This window comes from Muscardinus avellanarius, assembly GCF_963383645.1.
Source record: "Muscardinus avellanarius genome assembly, chromosome: 14".
NCBI lineage: Eukaryota > Metazoa > Chordata > Mammalia > Rodentia > Gliridae > Muscardinus > Muscardinus avellanarius.
Window position 1 is genome coordinate 81,247,445 of NC_137800.1, and position 15,685 is coordinate 81,263,129.

General features: G+C 38.9%; 1 protein-coding gene across 5 annotated transcripts in view; it reads left to right on the forward strand.

The window, feature by feature from the left end:
* Positions 1-15,685, forward strand: part of CARMIL1 (capping protein regulator and myosin 1 linker 1) — a gene marked incomplete at both ends in the record, with an annotated part of 268,378 nt that overhangs the window by 163,987 nt on the left and 88,706 nt on the right. For 4 of the 5 annotated variants that reach the window (XM_080710650.1, XM_080710651.1, XM_080710652.1 and 1 more), the window contains 6 exons: positions 2,627-2,704; positions 2,836-2,912; positions 6,877-6,981; positions 9,329-9,398; positions 14,726-14,807; positions 15,578-15,677. In XM_080710650.1, the coding sequence (XP_080566776.1) occupies positions 2,627-2,704; positions 2,836-2,912; positions 6,877-6,981; positions 9,329-9,398; positions 14,726-14,807; positions 15,578-15,677 (512 nt within the window). Of the gene's footprint in view, positions 1-2,626; positions 2,705-2,835; positions 2,913-6,876; positions 6,982-9,328; positions 9,399-12,728; positions 12,741-14,725; positions 14,808-15,577; positions 15,678-15,685 lie in introns of all 5 variants that reach the window. The other variant, XM_080710653.1, reaches the window with a different exon arrangement.

Consider the following 15,685-nt stretch of genomic DNA (forward strand, 5'->3'; position numbering starts at 1 on the left):
TACAAGCTTAGGAAGTGTTTTAATGAAAACTCTAGTCTTCCTTAATTAAATATACTCTGTCACTGTAGTTTTTATTTATTTTTTCATTTAATGACACTGAAGTCTGGATTCTTTTCTGAAGGGATTATTTTCTTCATTTTTAAAACATTAACATTTGGCAAGGTGTGGTGGCACCCACCTCTAATCTGAGACAGGAGGATTGCAGGTTCAAGGCCAGCCTCAGCAACTTAGCAAGATCCTGTTTCAAAATAAAAGATAAAATAGAGCTCGGAGTATAGCTCAGAGGTAGAATGCTCCTGGATTCAATCTCTAGTAACACACACACACACACACACACACACACACACACACACCCCTATATATTCAAGTTCATCTGTTAAAATTGCTAAGAAAGATTGGTAACATGAACTAAACTAGTTCATTATTAAATAGCAGTGTTAGGAAGACTGTTTTTTTTAATTGTTTGCAATTTAAAGGGCCTATTGGGATAAACCCTAGCCTATCTATTCCATGAATAAGGTAAAAGCAACCCACAGTCACTCTTTGAAGTTTGATTATGATACCAGAAAATTCTCCTTTAATTATGACCAGCTTTTTCATGTTCCTGTGTCTGTAGTATAAATGGCTGGCAGATCTTATTGACACAGAGAGTTAGATATAATCTCATTGCCATATGTGGTGAGTGGTCCTTCTGGCCACCATGATGGAATTTAGAAGAAATGTTCCTTTAGCAAGGCATATAGAATGTGGGTGTCTTTGAAGCATTTTAATTTACACTCCAATACTTTATAGGGATGAGACATACTGAAATGTCTTTTGTTTTACTTTACCTGTAAGGTTAGGAATACAAATGAAGGTCTATTTGTCGTATTTTTTCTCTCTCTCTCATTTCCTTCACACTTGAAATCATTTAAATAATGCCTATTTCCTGCTGTGCGAGGACTCCTCAGTGCACTTCCCAATTTCAGTTGTCACTGTCACTGATGATTTAGAAGTCTCTCTCATCCAAGATTAAGCAAGGGGTCCAGGGTGAGACAGCAAACACCGCAGTGACAAAGTACTCAGAAGGAAGAAGAGGCTGAGATAGCACAGAGACACTAGTAGTCACCCCAGAAAGCAACGTAGCTCAGTACCTCTTTCCCTGGCCAGCATGGGTCTTGTCCCCACTTTCTCAGGGGACACTGGAGTGGAACGCTGAGTCCTGAGTGAATGTGAGCTCCTCCCTACGACAGGCTGAGGTTCTAGGGCTCCTGCCCCAGGTGCCTGGGCTTGCCAGACCCTCTGCTCCAGAGAAAGCAATTGGGAGGGGTGTTGGAGAAGCTAGGTCTTGTTGCTGCCTCTGGGTGATAAGTGCTCCCCCACCTGGTGGCTGGGAGCAAAACCATACCATGTTTACAGGTCCAGAGGTCACTCCTGGAGCCAGGCAAATTGGGGGACTTGATGAGTGAAAGAAAAAGGATATTCCTGAATCAGAGCTTTTCCTAATGCATTCCATCCTGGGCTTCTGGTTATTCTTATTTACGGCCCATTTTTTTTTTTTTTTTGTCTTGAATTTCTTAAGAAAGAGGATTTTTCTGAAGTACTATTTAGTGCAACTGCGACACTTGATATGTCTGCCAGGGATGGATGCTCTCATTTGTATTGTGTGTTTCTTTGTGTGATGGGAATTGAACCCAGGGGCATTTTTCTTTGAGCTACATTCTAGCCTTTTTAATTTTTTTAAATTTTTTTTGAAACAGGTTTTCTCTAAGTTGCTGAGGCTGGGCTCAAACCAGCAATCTTCCTGTTTCAGCCTCCCATGTACTGGGATTACAGGTCCACACCACCATGCCTGGCCTAGATAGGCTCATTTGTGATTACAAATGTCTGTGGAGTCCAGAGATGCAGTGGAGAATTTAAGCTTAAGCTGTTTTGTGGCAGGGCTCTTGCTTGATTGGTGAGCTCTCAGGGTCACTAGAGAAATGCAGGGACTGGTTTCTTGGTTTCTGTGGCCTTGCAGAGGTAGATGAGGAGGGCTTGGGGATTGTGACCCCTGAAAGGTGCAGTGCCTTTGCTGTATGTGAAATTGCTTTGAAGACTAATAGTGCTGTCAGGCCATTCTTGTTAGGTTTTTAGAAATAACTGCAGATAGAAAAAATCATTATGTTATACAGAGGAGAATATAGCCTGGGACTCTCCAGTGGTTCAAATTCAAATGAGTGGTGCCTTGAACACTTTCAAAAGTGATTAGCATTTTGATAGGGTGACTTCAGTGCAGGTGGCATTTCAGTCTGGGGAGTTAAAAATTAATCAGCACCATTCCAAAATTATACAATAAAAATTGAGCTAATCAGGAAAACAAAGTCGTGTGTAAAAAAGGGGGGTTGGCAAACAAGATATCATATGGCCTTTTTTTTTTAACTCGAATATAATTTTATTTTAAATACTCCTTGGGTTTTGCTCTCACAGCATGGCAGGTCTGCAGATCCTCTTAGAAATAGCAGAGAATGATCCTTGGGAATGTGGGCAACTTCCTTTGGAACACTAACTTGCACTGTGGGGTGTGTGTGTGTGTGTGTGTGTGTGTGTGTGTGTGTGTGTGTGTGTGTCTAGATCCTAACATTTCATTTCTGTTCTTCATTTCAAGCACATGTACAATTTTTTGGCTCAGCCAAATGCCATCGTTCATCTGGATTTATCCTGTACAGAATGTTCCCTGGACATGGTAAGATTTCTTTTTGTAGCTTTGGGGGTCTCAGAACAGCTATACAGATGGGATACAGGTTCTTTCTCTCTAATAAAATATTCTCCTGGACGTAGAAATAGTCGTACGTAAGTGCCTCCTGTCTTCCCCAGGTCTGTGGGGCCCTTCTCCGTGGATGTCTGCAGTATCTTGCCGTGCTCAATCTCTCCAGGACTGCCTTCTCCCACCGGTAATGGATGCCCCTGTGCCACCATTGTTGCCTAGAAGTGTCTTTCTCTGCAAGTTATAGTAATAATAAAAACAAACTCACAGAGAGTGAATGTTATGCATGCATGATGAATGTGAACCGCTGTCTGAATGTTGGGTCTTGATGGTTTATGTTTTTGTTACGTCCTTTTAACCACAGGTTAATGTTCTCATCAATAACTCCATGCTGAGTGAGCTGTATGATAAACCGCCATTCTAAAATGTGGACAGGCTCTCTCTTGAGGTTGTAAAACCCCATTAGAAGCTTCTCTAGATAGTTCTCAACGATGAGTTCAGAAGTGTGTATGTGCTACCTTAAGGGGCCAAGGGAATAATCGTTCCTAAGTTAATACATTTTTTAAAATATCTTAATTTATTTTTAAATTTTAATACTTTCCTTAGTGCTTTGCAATTATACATCACACCGAGGAGTTCAATGTGATGCAAACATACATGCTTACAGCGTGATACAGGTCACAGCTCTTCTTGGTGGACTTTCCTCCACATCTACCCCGCTCCTCTCCTCTCCTACATACATGCTAGCAAAACAGTAGCAATATCTTTATATATCGCCAAAGCATTATTTGGACTCTTTCCTTCCTTAATCCTCTTTTTCTCCTCTGTACCTCGCTTCCTCAGTCCCTTCCACTATTCTACGATTCTATCTCCTTCATTTATCCAAAGTGCCTTTTTAAAATTTTTTTCTCTAGCTTCCACATATGAGAGAAAATATAAAAATTTCTGAGACTTGCTCATCTCACTCAGCATAATATTCTCTATTTTCCATCCATTTCCCTGCAAATGACCTAATCTTTTCTCTATGGCTGAGTAAAGTTCCATTGTGTGAATATACCACATTTTCTTTATCCATTCATCAGTTGACAGACTCTTTGCTCCCCTTGAATATTCATACATTTTAACTAATGGAAGCAGAGGGCCAGTTTCACATCTACCCCTCTGAACTCACAACTGTTTACAAAATAAGGCAGTAGAATAGAAGCAGTAAAAACCCTCAAACGCTGACAATTTGGAATGAAAAGAGAACACAGGAGACTGATGGAAAGAAATTAGGAGGTCCCAGGATTCCACCCCTCTGTGGCCCACTTTCTTTCCATCAGAGGGGTGGCATCCTGGTGCCTCCTAATTTCTTGGTGCAGATCCACGCTTAGTATTCGTAAGTATGACCGTGGTAATTCAGTCATGAAATGCTCTTTGACAACATAAAGTACTGCTTAATATTAGCGATCTCTGTTTCCACTAACATTCTTAAAACTTTATATATTCACAAGGATAAATCCTTGTGTGTTTGGAAAACTCAGTTTGCTGGCATTTTTTATTCTCTACTTGTGCCTCACAAATTTATTTGTATTTTAAAGTATTTTTAGTCCATCATTTCAACAGTGATGTGAATCTTTATAGTAGCAAAATATGGCAGAAATTCCTTCATAGAATAAGGTTAGGGTATAAAGTCTGGGAGCTACAGTGGTGGGTATTGGATAGAAAGGTTCTTTATTTGGGGACATTTGACAGTGCTGATTTGGGCCAATGGTCAGCTCATGTGTTTGAAGGCAGCTCTGAAGCCCTGCTTTGGTGAAGCCATAATTGACAGGGAACTGAGTTCTATGATGACAGCATAGACCATACCGATCTTATATAATCTTTTTTTTTTTTTTTTGAGTTCACAATACTGTGAATTCTGTGATAACTGGCCTGCAGTAGAGCTGCGCAGCTTGTAAAGAATTGTGCTAACAAATTGTCCTGTCTTCCAAATGAAAGGCTGTGATTAAACTGTTTAATACTCTGTACCATACCTAGATATAGTCGTGGAAAGCCCTTAGTAATTATGTTGAAATGACTGCGTTTACAAGGAGGTGTGAATTGTTAGCTGTGCTATTCATTCTTTTGTTCCCAGATAATTTCCTTGGTGCATCAGTCAGGACGAGGGAGGTTCTGTAGTAACGGTGACCCCATATGCCAACCCCGGGCTGCTCCCCCATCCCCACTGACTTTTAGCAACAGGGATGTGTCCTCATTGTCAGGCCACATCCCCCCCCCCCCAGGTGGGAGCATCCTCTCCAGAAAACTGACAATCACACAGAGGAAGAGAAGTCATACGTGCCCATGCTGGCTCGTAAAGCACTCCTGGAATTACACACCTCACCTTTCATATTGTATTGGCCGTGGAGGTCCAGGTGGCCCGTCTTATTGTCAGTGGGATGACAAGCCTCATCCTCCCCCAAAAGGGGCAGCAAATATTTGGAAACCTTGGCACAATCAAAACCAAGACAAAGTAGCAGGAAAAGATCCGTATTCAAGGAACAATTTAACAGCATCTGTTAACAACAGATGAACAGGGATGTTCAATTTGTGTTGTTCTACTCTCTTGACAGAGTTAGTCACAGTGTCTAATATCATATATTCTATCAGAATTTTCTTTCCTCCTAGTTCGATCTTTCATCTTTTCAAACGACGATTCTGGTTGCTTAGATTTGTTTCTCCAAATAGCCTGGAATTATATTACCCTTTATTCTTTTAAGCATGTCAAATACTTTTTGAGACCTCTGTACATGAAATATTATTGAAATATACAAGGTGAGCTAGACCGCTGGTATACCCTCCGCCCTGAGATTCTCTGAACCTCTCACGGAATATGAATTACCATCATTAAATGAGCGCTTGCTATGCACCAGGCTAACTGCTTTAGATGTGCCAGCCTATCTAGTTCTTCCATCAGTTCTGTCAGATGGGACATAACCGGCAAAGTGTTCAAACACCAGTGTGCTCTGTTGAATCCCGTTTTTTCTTACACTTTTATAGTACAGAGTTTATTCTTACCATGGAGCTGTGCTGTTTGGTACACTTACTCCCCACTCTTGCTAAATGGGCATATGTGCCAGGGGTAGCCATTTTGTTTTGTAGTTTTTTCTTCATTCTAACATTTGTGCACAAATGATGAGAATTCAGGTGTGGAAGTAGTAGTTGAATAGGTTATTTGCCATGCAAGCTTCATGCCATTCAGACCTATTTTATTATTTTATTTTATTTTAGTGTTTGGTACTGGGGATTGAACCTAGGGGTATTCTACCTCTGAGCTACACTTCCAATTCTATTTTTATTTTTTGCTTTTGAACAAGGTCTCACTAAGTTGGGAATGGCCTCACTAAGTTGCTGAGGCTGGCCGAGAACCTGAGATCTTCCTGTCTCAGCTTCCCAAGTACTGGGATTATAAGTGCGCACCACCATGCCCAGCTCCTTTTCAGACTTTCTGTGTGTTCCTCAGCTTAACACCATCCACAATTCTTGTCTCATCTGAGACTTGCTGCTTACACTTTGCCAAATACCAGTAGTGATCCAACATTTGGTCATTACCAGTGGGAAAATGCTGATAATTGATGAAAAGTTGACCTCTTTCTTTAAACTTCAAACATGAAGCCCAGCTTAGTGGCACACTATGTAATCCTAGTGCCTGGGAGGCTGAGAAAAGCGAATCACAAGTTCGGGACCCATGTTACTAACTCAGCGAGGTCCTCAGCAACTTAATTAGACCCTGTTTCAAAATACAAAACTAAAATTAGGTTGGAGATATAATTTGAAAGTAGAATGCCAGCCTCCAGTACAAAAATAAAAACAAAACACACACATACCCCAAACTCTCCAGATATGGAATTTTCTGAAAAATCAAAGTATAAGATACAATCTGTTTACTAGTTAACAAGGAAAAGGAGTAAATTGTTTTGTAGACTTAATGAAATGTCTTAACCATGCTTACACCATGTCTTTAATAGCATTGGATTTATTCATTTAGGTTTAAGATGTTTGTTTCTTTTTACCTTTACACTTCTATTGAGAATATAACTGATTCATGAATCATTTCATAGTATCTGAATAACCAATAAATAAATTTGATGGAAATGTAATCACTTGTACAACTCTCATGTTTTTTTCAGGAAAGGAAAAGAAGTACCCCCCTCTTTCAAGCAGTTTTTTAGTAGTTCTCTGGCTTTGATGCAAATCAACCTTTCTGGCACAAAACTGTCTCCTGAGCCCTTAAAGTGAGTGATTAATTCATTGTCTCTAGAGCTTTTAAAGTTCAATTTGTTATTATGAATGTGCTTGAGGGAAGGAAGAAAGATGTATCATCCGGAGACAGAAAAGGCAAATGAGAATACCTTTTTAGTCTGAGACAAAAGAGTAAATTAAAAAAATTTAAAAGCAACTCATGCACTAGTGATATTATTGCATTTTCTATTAAAAGAAAATCTTCCTTTGGTACTTGCATGTACTGCCACGACTAAACAATAGATGCCTTCAAGAAAAGTAGATTCAAATCTTGCTATGATGTATAATTATAATGTACCAATAAAAGGATAAAAATGTATAAAAAGGAAAAGTGAATTTAGTTAAGTGCTCAAAACTGTCTGATATTAAGCTGGATGTGGGGGCACACGCACGTAATCCCAGTACTTGAGAGGCTGAGACAGGAGGATTGCAGTTCTCAGCCAACCTCAGCTAATTAGTGAAGCTCTCCACAGCTTAGCTTGTTTGGTGGCGCACACTTGCAGTCCCAGCATTTGGGAGGCTGAGACAGGAGGATCCAGGTTCGCGGACAGCCTCAGCTACTCAGTGAGGCCCTTTACAACTCAGTGAGACCCTGTTTCAAAATAAAGAATAAAGTATAGGGCTTAGAGTGTAGCTTGGAGGTAGAATGCCCCTGGATTCAATCCCCACTACTGCCCCCCCCCCAAAAAGTCTGATATTATATAGTAGGCTTAAAAAAAAAGTGTTGAATTAATATGAAAGGTTTCTAACCCTAACAACCATGAACAATAAAACAAACCCTCACAATTTGACTTTTCGTATTGAATGTTAAGAAAGCTATCTGAACCAGTATTAGTATGTTTAAGTAATGCTTCAAGTTTGGACATATTATATTTCAAAAGTTTCCCGTGGAATTTAGAGTCCTTTAAAAGGAGACAAAGACTGTATCTACAAGGAGACAAAGACTGTATCTACTTACCATCAGTTATGCTTTTCTTTGGAGGATGTTTTCAGTCTACGTTGAAGTATCCCAAGGGGCTTTAGAGAACAGGATGCTGCTGCTCCTTGGGATGTCCTGAAATCTCCAGGACAGTTCTGTTCTCTGCATCCCAAGGACTCTCTTGCTCCAGTGTACCTCAGAGGTGGCCTGAATTTCCATCTATGTCTCCCTTTCTTCTTCCTCTTTTCTCTCCTTTTTCCTTCCTCTCTGGAGCCCCTCTATACCATGCAGGACCCTTTTCTCCAGTCCCATCTTCCTCTTGGTTAAATACTTTTATCGCATCTATAAAATGTGCTACTCCAAAATTGTGACATGTCACCTATCTAGAGATGGGGAAATGAAATACAAAGTTCTCTGTTAAGCAGTTTTGTAATAGTGATTGAAGATTAGACTAATTGTGAATAATTCACACGGCTAAAACAGCATTTTAACTGCAGAATTTTCCCCTAGTTCCCACTATACTTTGCTGTGGTTTTATTTTATTTACTAAGAGCAGCTCCTCTGATTTTTTTTTTTTTTTTTTTTTTTACTTTGGCCTAGTGAGTGCTTGCTTGCCCTCTAACTATTGATCTTCTAGAGTTAAATATCTAAAGAACTCTATCTGCTTGGCTTTTACCTACTTGCATTAAAAAAAAAAAATAGAAAATGCCAGTACTTGGGAGACTGAGACAGGAGGATTGCAGTTTTAAGGCCAGTCTCAGCAACCTAGTGAGGATGTCAGCAACTTAGTGAGACATGGCCTGGCCCAGCCTGTGGGCAGAGAGGCAGAATCCTGAACTCCAGTGGGAGACATGTGCCTCTTTCTGTCTCCACTGCTCTTACAGCCTCATCCATACACTTCTGTCTTCCCTTAGTACTCTTCCAGGTATAATTTCACATCCTGGGTCAGAGAGGGGCATCCTCCCTTGCTGCTCTCCTTGGAGAGAATTGGCTTTATCTTGCCCTGCTAATAACAATTGCCTAATAATATTCTAAACATTACTGGAGCTGTTCTCAAGCAGACACAGGTGGGAATTTATCTGTGATGAACACAATTGAATTTCAATATGCAATTAGGTGCGCTGTTGGGTTATTTGCATAGGAACAACAATCCTGCCAGGTTTCCCATCTATGGCTGACTCGCTGCCTGTCAGACAAGAACACTTCTACATCATATATATGTTGTTAGGAGAAAGAATTGCAGTGGGCCTTTAAAGAAGTAAGGGGGGGGGGGCTTGGTGCTTGACCCTGTAATTCAGAAAAGGCATTCTCTTTTTCTAGGCATTACTCAGTGTGTTTATGTGGTGTGTGCATGTGTGTACACCCACACATACTATTGCGTGGAATCGTCCCTAATGCATGTGTGTCTTCCCTCCCCGCAGAGCGCTGCTACTGGGCCTGGCTTCTAACCATAGTTTGAAGGGGGTTTCTCTGGATCTCAGTAACTGTGAGGTAAGACCGCCTGCAGAGTGTACACAGGAATAGACAACAGCCCCAGAATTGCTTTGCCTTTTCTGAAAAAGGTGTAACCCTATGATTCTCAGTACAGAAGGAAACAGAAAGACACACATTATACAAGTTTAAGATCTTCGCCGTTCTGTTTTATCTGCAAGCAGCCGCAGAATGTCATTCCGAAAGCATTCGAGTGTGTCTTTAATGGCTGGGTTTTTCCCCATCCTTACTGCCTGTTGCCTCAGTATTTTATGATGAAGCCTTGAGATATAAAGCCATAATCCAGTGCCGTGAAATGTAATACACAGCATTCATGACAAGGAGCAGATGTATACAGCCTGGCGTGGGTTTGTAGCATGTGAAAGAGAATAGCTGTCTGGCCATTAATTTTGCTCTTTAATATTTTGATTTAAGACAGGAAAATGAAAATGCCTCTAAGAATTATAGCACTTCCAACCACTTCCAATCAGAGACCACAGAGAGAGTTGAGACTAAAAGCCTTTATATTTTAGAGAGAACCTAAACTTTTACCTCCTGGAAATTTATTTTATTTTGTGGTACTAAAGATTGAAACTAGTACCTAGTTGTTAGGGCGGAAATTTTATTACCTCTGAGCTACACTCCCCAGTCTAATTTTTTGTTTTTTAATTTTAATTTTTGAAAAAGGTCTCACCAAGTTGGGGAAGGCCGCACTAAGTTGCTGAGGCTGGCCAGAAGCCTGCAATTCTTCTGTCTCAGCTTTCCAAGTAGTGGGATTAAAAGTGTGTGCCACATGCCCAGCTGAAATTTTTATTTTCTAGACATATAGTAAGAAAATATCTGGATACAAACCACTGGACCTACTCCTAGCCCAGTCCTTCTTCCTAGGAGTGGAACATGGAGACCCTGGGTTGAGCTCCCTGGCCTTCCGGCCAGCTGTTCTCTCTTCCCAGCAACATGCCCATAGTTTGCCTCTTCCTCCCTCTCTCTTTCTTACAGCATCTAGCTAAAGGCCAATTTCCAGCACACAGCATTCAGACTCTTAGGCTGGGCAACTCTGGGTGGATTGACTGATATTGCTAAATCTCAATTTCTGCACTTGTAAGATGGAGATAATATTAATAGATCCCCTAGCGGGTTGTTAAGAGGTTTAAGAGGGGCTCTTCTTTGAAAAGTGCTTTGTAGAGCGTCTGGTAGGCTTCAAACTTGTTTGCTCTTGCTGATTTCCTGTCTATCTGCTGAATTTCTTTCCTGACTCTTCAGGCCTGCGTCAACGTGTTCTTTTCTGTCTAGTACTTAATAACAATGACACGTGTTTGGCCGCTGACCACCTTGCCCTTGCACAGGTATTAAATTAGTTCCTGTGTGCTCTCCCGGCTAGGCTGTGGCTTTCTGGAGGGAAACATATATGCCATACTGTATATTGTGTTTCCCTTAGCACCTAAGAGAATGCAAGATTCTAAGCCAACACTAGATATTACATAAGATGAACACTTTATGTCTTTAAAAATTCTAGAAACTGATGAGTGTGAAATTGTACCATACAAGTTGTTAGTGTGGAATTTCATTATTTTTTTTTCCCATGGTACTGGGGATTGAACCCAGCACTCTACCTCTGAGCTATATCCCTAGCCCTATTTTATTATTTTTATTTTGAAACAGAATCTCCCTAAGTTGCAGAGGGGCCTCAGTAAGTTACTGAGGCTCTCTGTGAACCTGTAATCCTCCTGTCTCAGCCTCCCAAGGACTGGAATTATACACATGTGCTACCAGGCCTGGCCCATTTCCATTCTTTTTGATCTGGTGTGAATACCAGATTTGCCACTTACCAGTCTTAATATTTAAAAAAGAAAAGAAAAAAAGTTACCAAAAAATTCTCAGAATTTCACCTTGCATTGTGAAACTTTATGTGCACATCAATGGTTTTTTATATAAAGACAGGCTATAAAGTAGAAACCAACTGTGATGACTTAATATTTACTAGCACTTTGCTAAGGGGCATGCCAATGATAAAATCTCCATCAAAGGAAAACTGAGATGAAAAGGGATAGGAAAGGTCATTCTAAGTGTGACACTCCATCAGGACAAACATGGGAATTAGCAGTGACTCACCCTGCGCTTTTACTAACCTGATTAAATGTCCCGACTGCTTCCAACCTAATGTTTTTATTAGTTTTATTATAAAGGTAGAATGGGCATAAGTAATCATCGGTGTGCTGTATTTATAGATTAAGAAACTGCTGAGATCCAAAGAGGCTGAAATAATCCAGCTCACTAACAGGGCCAGAACAAAAGCACACTGTCCTGATTCTCTGTTATTAATAATAATACTAACAGTGGTGATGATTAGACTGTTAGGTATGATTAAATCTATCTTTTTTTTTTTTTTTTTGGTGGTACTGGGGTTCCTGGAAACCCTTCTACTTCCGGGTTATGCTTCCAGTCCTATTTTATACTTTTTATTTGGAAACAGGGTCTCTTAAGCCAGTACGGCTGGCTTCGAACCTGCGCGATCCTCCTGTCTCTGCCTCCCAAGCGCGGGGATTACAAGCGTGCGCCACCACGCCCGGCATGATTACATCTTTTATTCTCAAGTTGATGTAGAACATGTGCTCAACAAGTACCCTGTTATATTGCTATATAACTTCTTCCTTAAGTTTCTTCGTGACCTATTGGAAATCTTTCAAAGATAGTAATATTAAGCCAATGATCTTGAGAAAGGAAAGTGAATCACTATAACTTCTCTTTAAATTTTAGTTTTCTTTGCTTTTCTTGTCCCTATTATGGAAATTTGAATATTGGCTGCAAGTCTTTACTTAGTAGAACTCTGAGTAACAATGGAAATGTCCCACCTTTTACAAGTCAGAGGACTCAGCTCTCTGGAAAGAAATATGCTTTTATCATTAACATTTTTTTTAAAAAAGTGTTTAGTGATTCAGTTCAGTTCTCTTTGATCCTGCTTTCTTTTAAATAATTCGGGTGTGTGGGATCCAAATGAAGGTAATTTAAAAACCAGTTTTACATGCAGACAGGGCTCTGATTATGCAAATTCATTTAAAAGGATTTTCATTTATAGTAATGGAATAGCTCTTACTGTTTGGGGACAGCCTTAGCTTTTGGGGAATTTGGGGTACCTAATAACTTGTAAATTTAATTGAATATTCTTAGTAACTGAAGATAAGTTATTATTTAAATTTTTTGGTTTTGATTTGGGAGTACATTTTAGTTAGAAGTATTTCTTTGGACTCTGCTTTTTGATACTGCATTTATAGAGCTTCAGCTTTTTCTTCTTTTTCTACTTGCTGCGTATTTAATAATGCTTTTCATTTTTTCCCTTTGGGCTTTCCTTAGCTTGGCCATTGTGTAAGTACTTTATAAATCAATGTATTAGGATATACTGGTGATATTGGTTATTTTTAAGCATTTGAAAATAAGTTAATTATGTGTCTATGTACAAATACTATCAGCAAAGAGTATTTATAAAATAAACAGAATTGAGCAGTTATCATTTGTATTTTCTACTTCTATAACTAGAATATTTTTACTATACTTTACAAGGGTAGATCAGAGATTTTCATGGGGAAATGTTACTTTTCAACAGAGAAATAGTAAAAGCTTATGAACTTATATCTAGTTTCTTAAAATGATTGTTTTCATGTTCTGAAAATCAAATTATATTTTTGAAGTGTTCGATCAAATGAGTTCTTGCTTGAACTTTGATATTGTCTGTGTACACATTCAGTTCTTCAAGTATTAATGAATCGTGGTGTGGAGTAGTGCTTCTCCAAACTATTTATGGTGAGGAAAATGGGCCTTTTGTTTTCTTTTGTATATTTTTAAAATTTTCAATTTTCTTTATTTAAAAACCTATCATATTTAAGATTGCCTACTGACCATATCTTAAATATTTTTAATTAAAATATTCCATGAAAATATAAATGAATGTATACACTAATAAAATTTGCATTTATACCTGAATTAAATTAGAAGACTACTTATGGGAGGGTTTTAGAGACTCAGAACTTGTTCACATATTGTGAGTAGGTGGGGATGACATATTTACTGTTTTCATGGGAGAACTTGACTGAAATTCAGGGCTTCTGACATTATCCTGTATATAATGGCTTGAGGCTTCTTGGTCCATCAAGACTTGTTCTAGAGTTTGTTTAAAGCCTCTTCATTTCTTCATTTATAAAAAAAAGGATGTGTGGCATATAATCTCTAAAGATCCCTATATCTCCTCATATCTTCTACTTTGCTTCTCAGATACTTTACTTATACCTAGAAATCCAAGCTTGTCATAAATAAAATCAATCAATCAATAAATAAAAAGCTTATTTAAGAAAAAAAAAAACCTATCATAAACTAATGCTCTTTTTCTGCTACACTCCCAGCTCTTTTAATTTTTGCTTATTTTTAGTTTTGAAACAGGGCCTCACTAAGTTGCTGAGGCTGGCCTTGAACCTTCAATCTTTCTGTCTCAGCAACCTGGGAACTGGGGTTCCAGGTGTTTGCCACCATGCCCGGCTCAAAAATGGATACTTTTATAAAATATGTGAAGAATTAATTACTAGAAAGGTTTAGAAAGAATCAGAGTTACTAGAAAGATTTAGAAAGATAAATTGTACAGACTTTTTATTAGATTCAGCAGGCCTAAAATTACTAAGATTTCTAAAACATTTATTTACTTTATTCTGTACTTACTAAGATCAGTAAGAAACTGTATATAGACTAGTATAGTCAGCAGATCACATGTGGAGTTGCAGGGTTCTAGAGGAGGGCTAGAGTTTGCATGGTGAGGTTGGCTTTTGAGGACGTTTAGATAAATCTGGAGCTTGCCTAATAAAATAAAGTACAGTGGGCCTTTCATATCTTTAGAATCTGCATCCAAGGGTTCAACCAACCATGGGTTGAAAATATTTGAAAAAAAAAATCTGTCTATTCTGAACATGTACAGACATTTTCCCTTGTCATTATTCCCTAAACAATATAGTATAGCAACGATTTAGATAGCATTTATATTGTATTAGGTATCATTAGTAACCTAACAATGATTTAGCATATCTGGGAATGTATGCTGATGTATGCCATCTTGTTAATGATAGACCTGAACAGTCTTTATTTTTTCTTGATTTTTTTTCCCCCTAAAGATTCTAGAATTTGATGTTGGATCGTGTGCTATATAGGAACAGCAGCATTTCTTTACCATTGATAAAAAAGCAATTTTTTTGGAGTTGATAAGCTTTTACTTTCTCCTTGGTTTAAGACCAGCCATCTGTCTTATTTATAATTTTTGAATTATGTCTCCAGTGGGGAAAGACTACCTTGTGTCTGGTTTCTCTCCCCAGCTACGGTCAGGAGGGGCTCAGGTCTTAGAAGGCTGCATTGCAGAAATCCACAACATCACCAGTTTAGACATCTCTGACAACGGTGAGTCTGAAATCAGAAGGGAGACCAAAATAGTATTGGAAGCAAGTGAGAAAAGAGAAATAATCTTCTAGCCTAATCTAGGCAGCACCTTAATCAAAATAGGAGTTCATTTCTTGACTAATAGGACTTTAAAATTTAACAGTTGAGTTGGTTTGTGGAATAAGACTGTGCCAAAAATCTTACTAAGTTGGTTTCCATCCATCTGCAAGTTGGCCAAATCTACAAGTTTCACGTAGTAAAATAGCTCTTCAAAGGAAAAATAACATCAGTATTTTGATAAAGATCCGAGCCCACCTTTTATATTCTCAGTAGTAGTAAAATGGTGTCCTTGTTTATTTATTCAGAAGCTTATTTAACTAGCTTCATTTCTGCTGCGGGTGGTGACGAGTTATGAATATCTTAAATCTGCATGGACAACTTGAATCACAGTTCCTTACCGTAAACAGTATTTCAGAGTATCCTCTTGCAGGGACATGGGAGAGAGGAAACTTCCTGCCATCATTCATTCCCAAATCCTGCTGACTTTGTGTAGCCACTGATTGTATAAGAGATTTAGCTTAGCCTTTGTAGAGAATGAGTTTAGTCTTGTGAAATAATAGGACATGAAATGAGGGCAGAAGGTTCTTTTAAACAGAAGAGCTCAGAATCCCAGAGCTGGCAGCGACACACAGGAAGTCATCCAGCTGGATGTCACCTTAGCGGGATTGTGTTCTAGCCTGGGTCATTTATGCATGTGTGTTTGATTTTGTACTTACTCTGATTCTTTCCAGGTTTAGAATCTGACCTATCTACCCTAATAGTGTGGCTCAGTAAAAACAGATCAATACAACACCTGGCGTTAGGCAAAAATTTTAATAATATGAAATCCAAGTAAGACT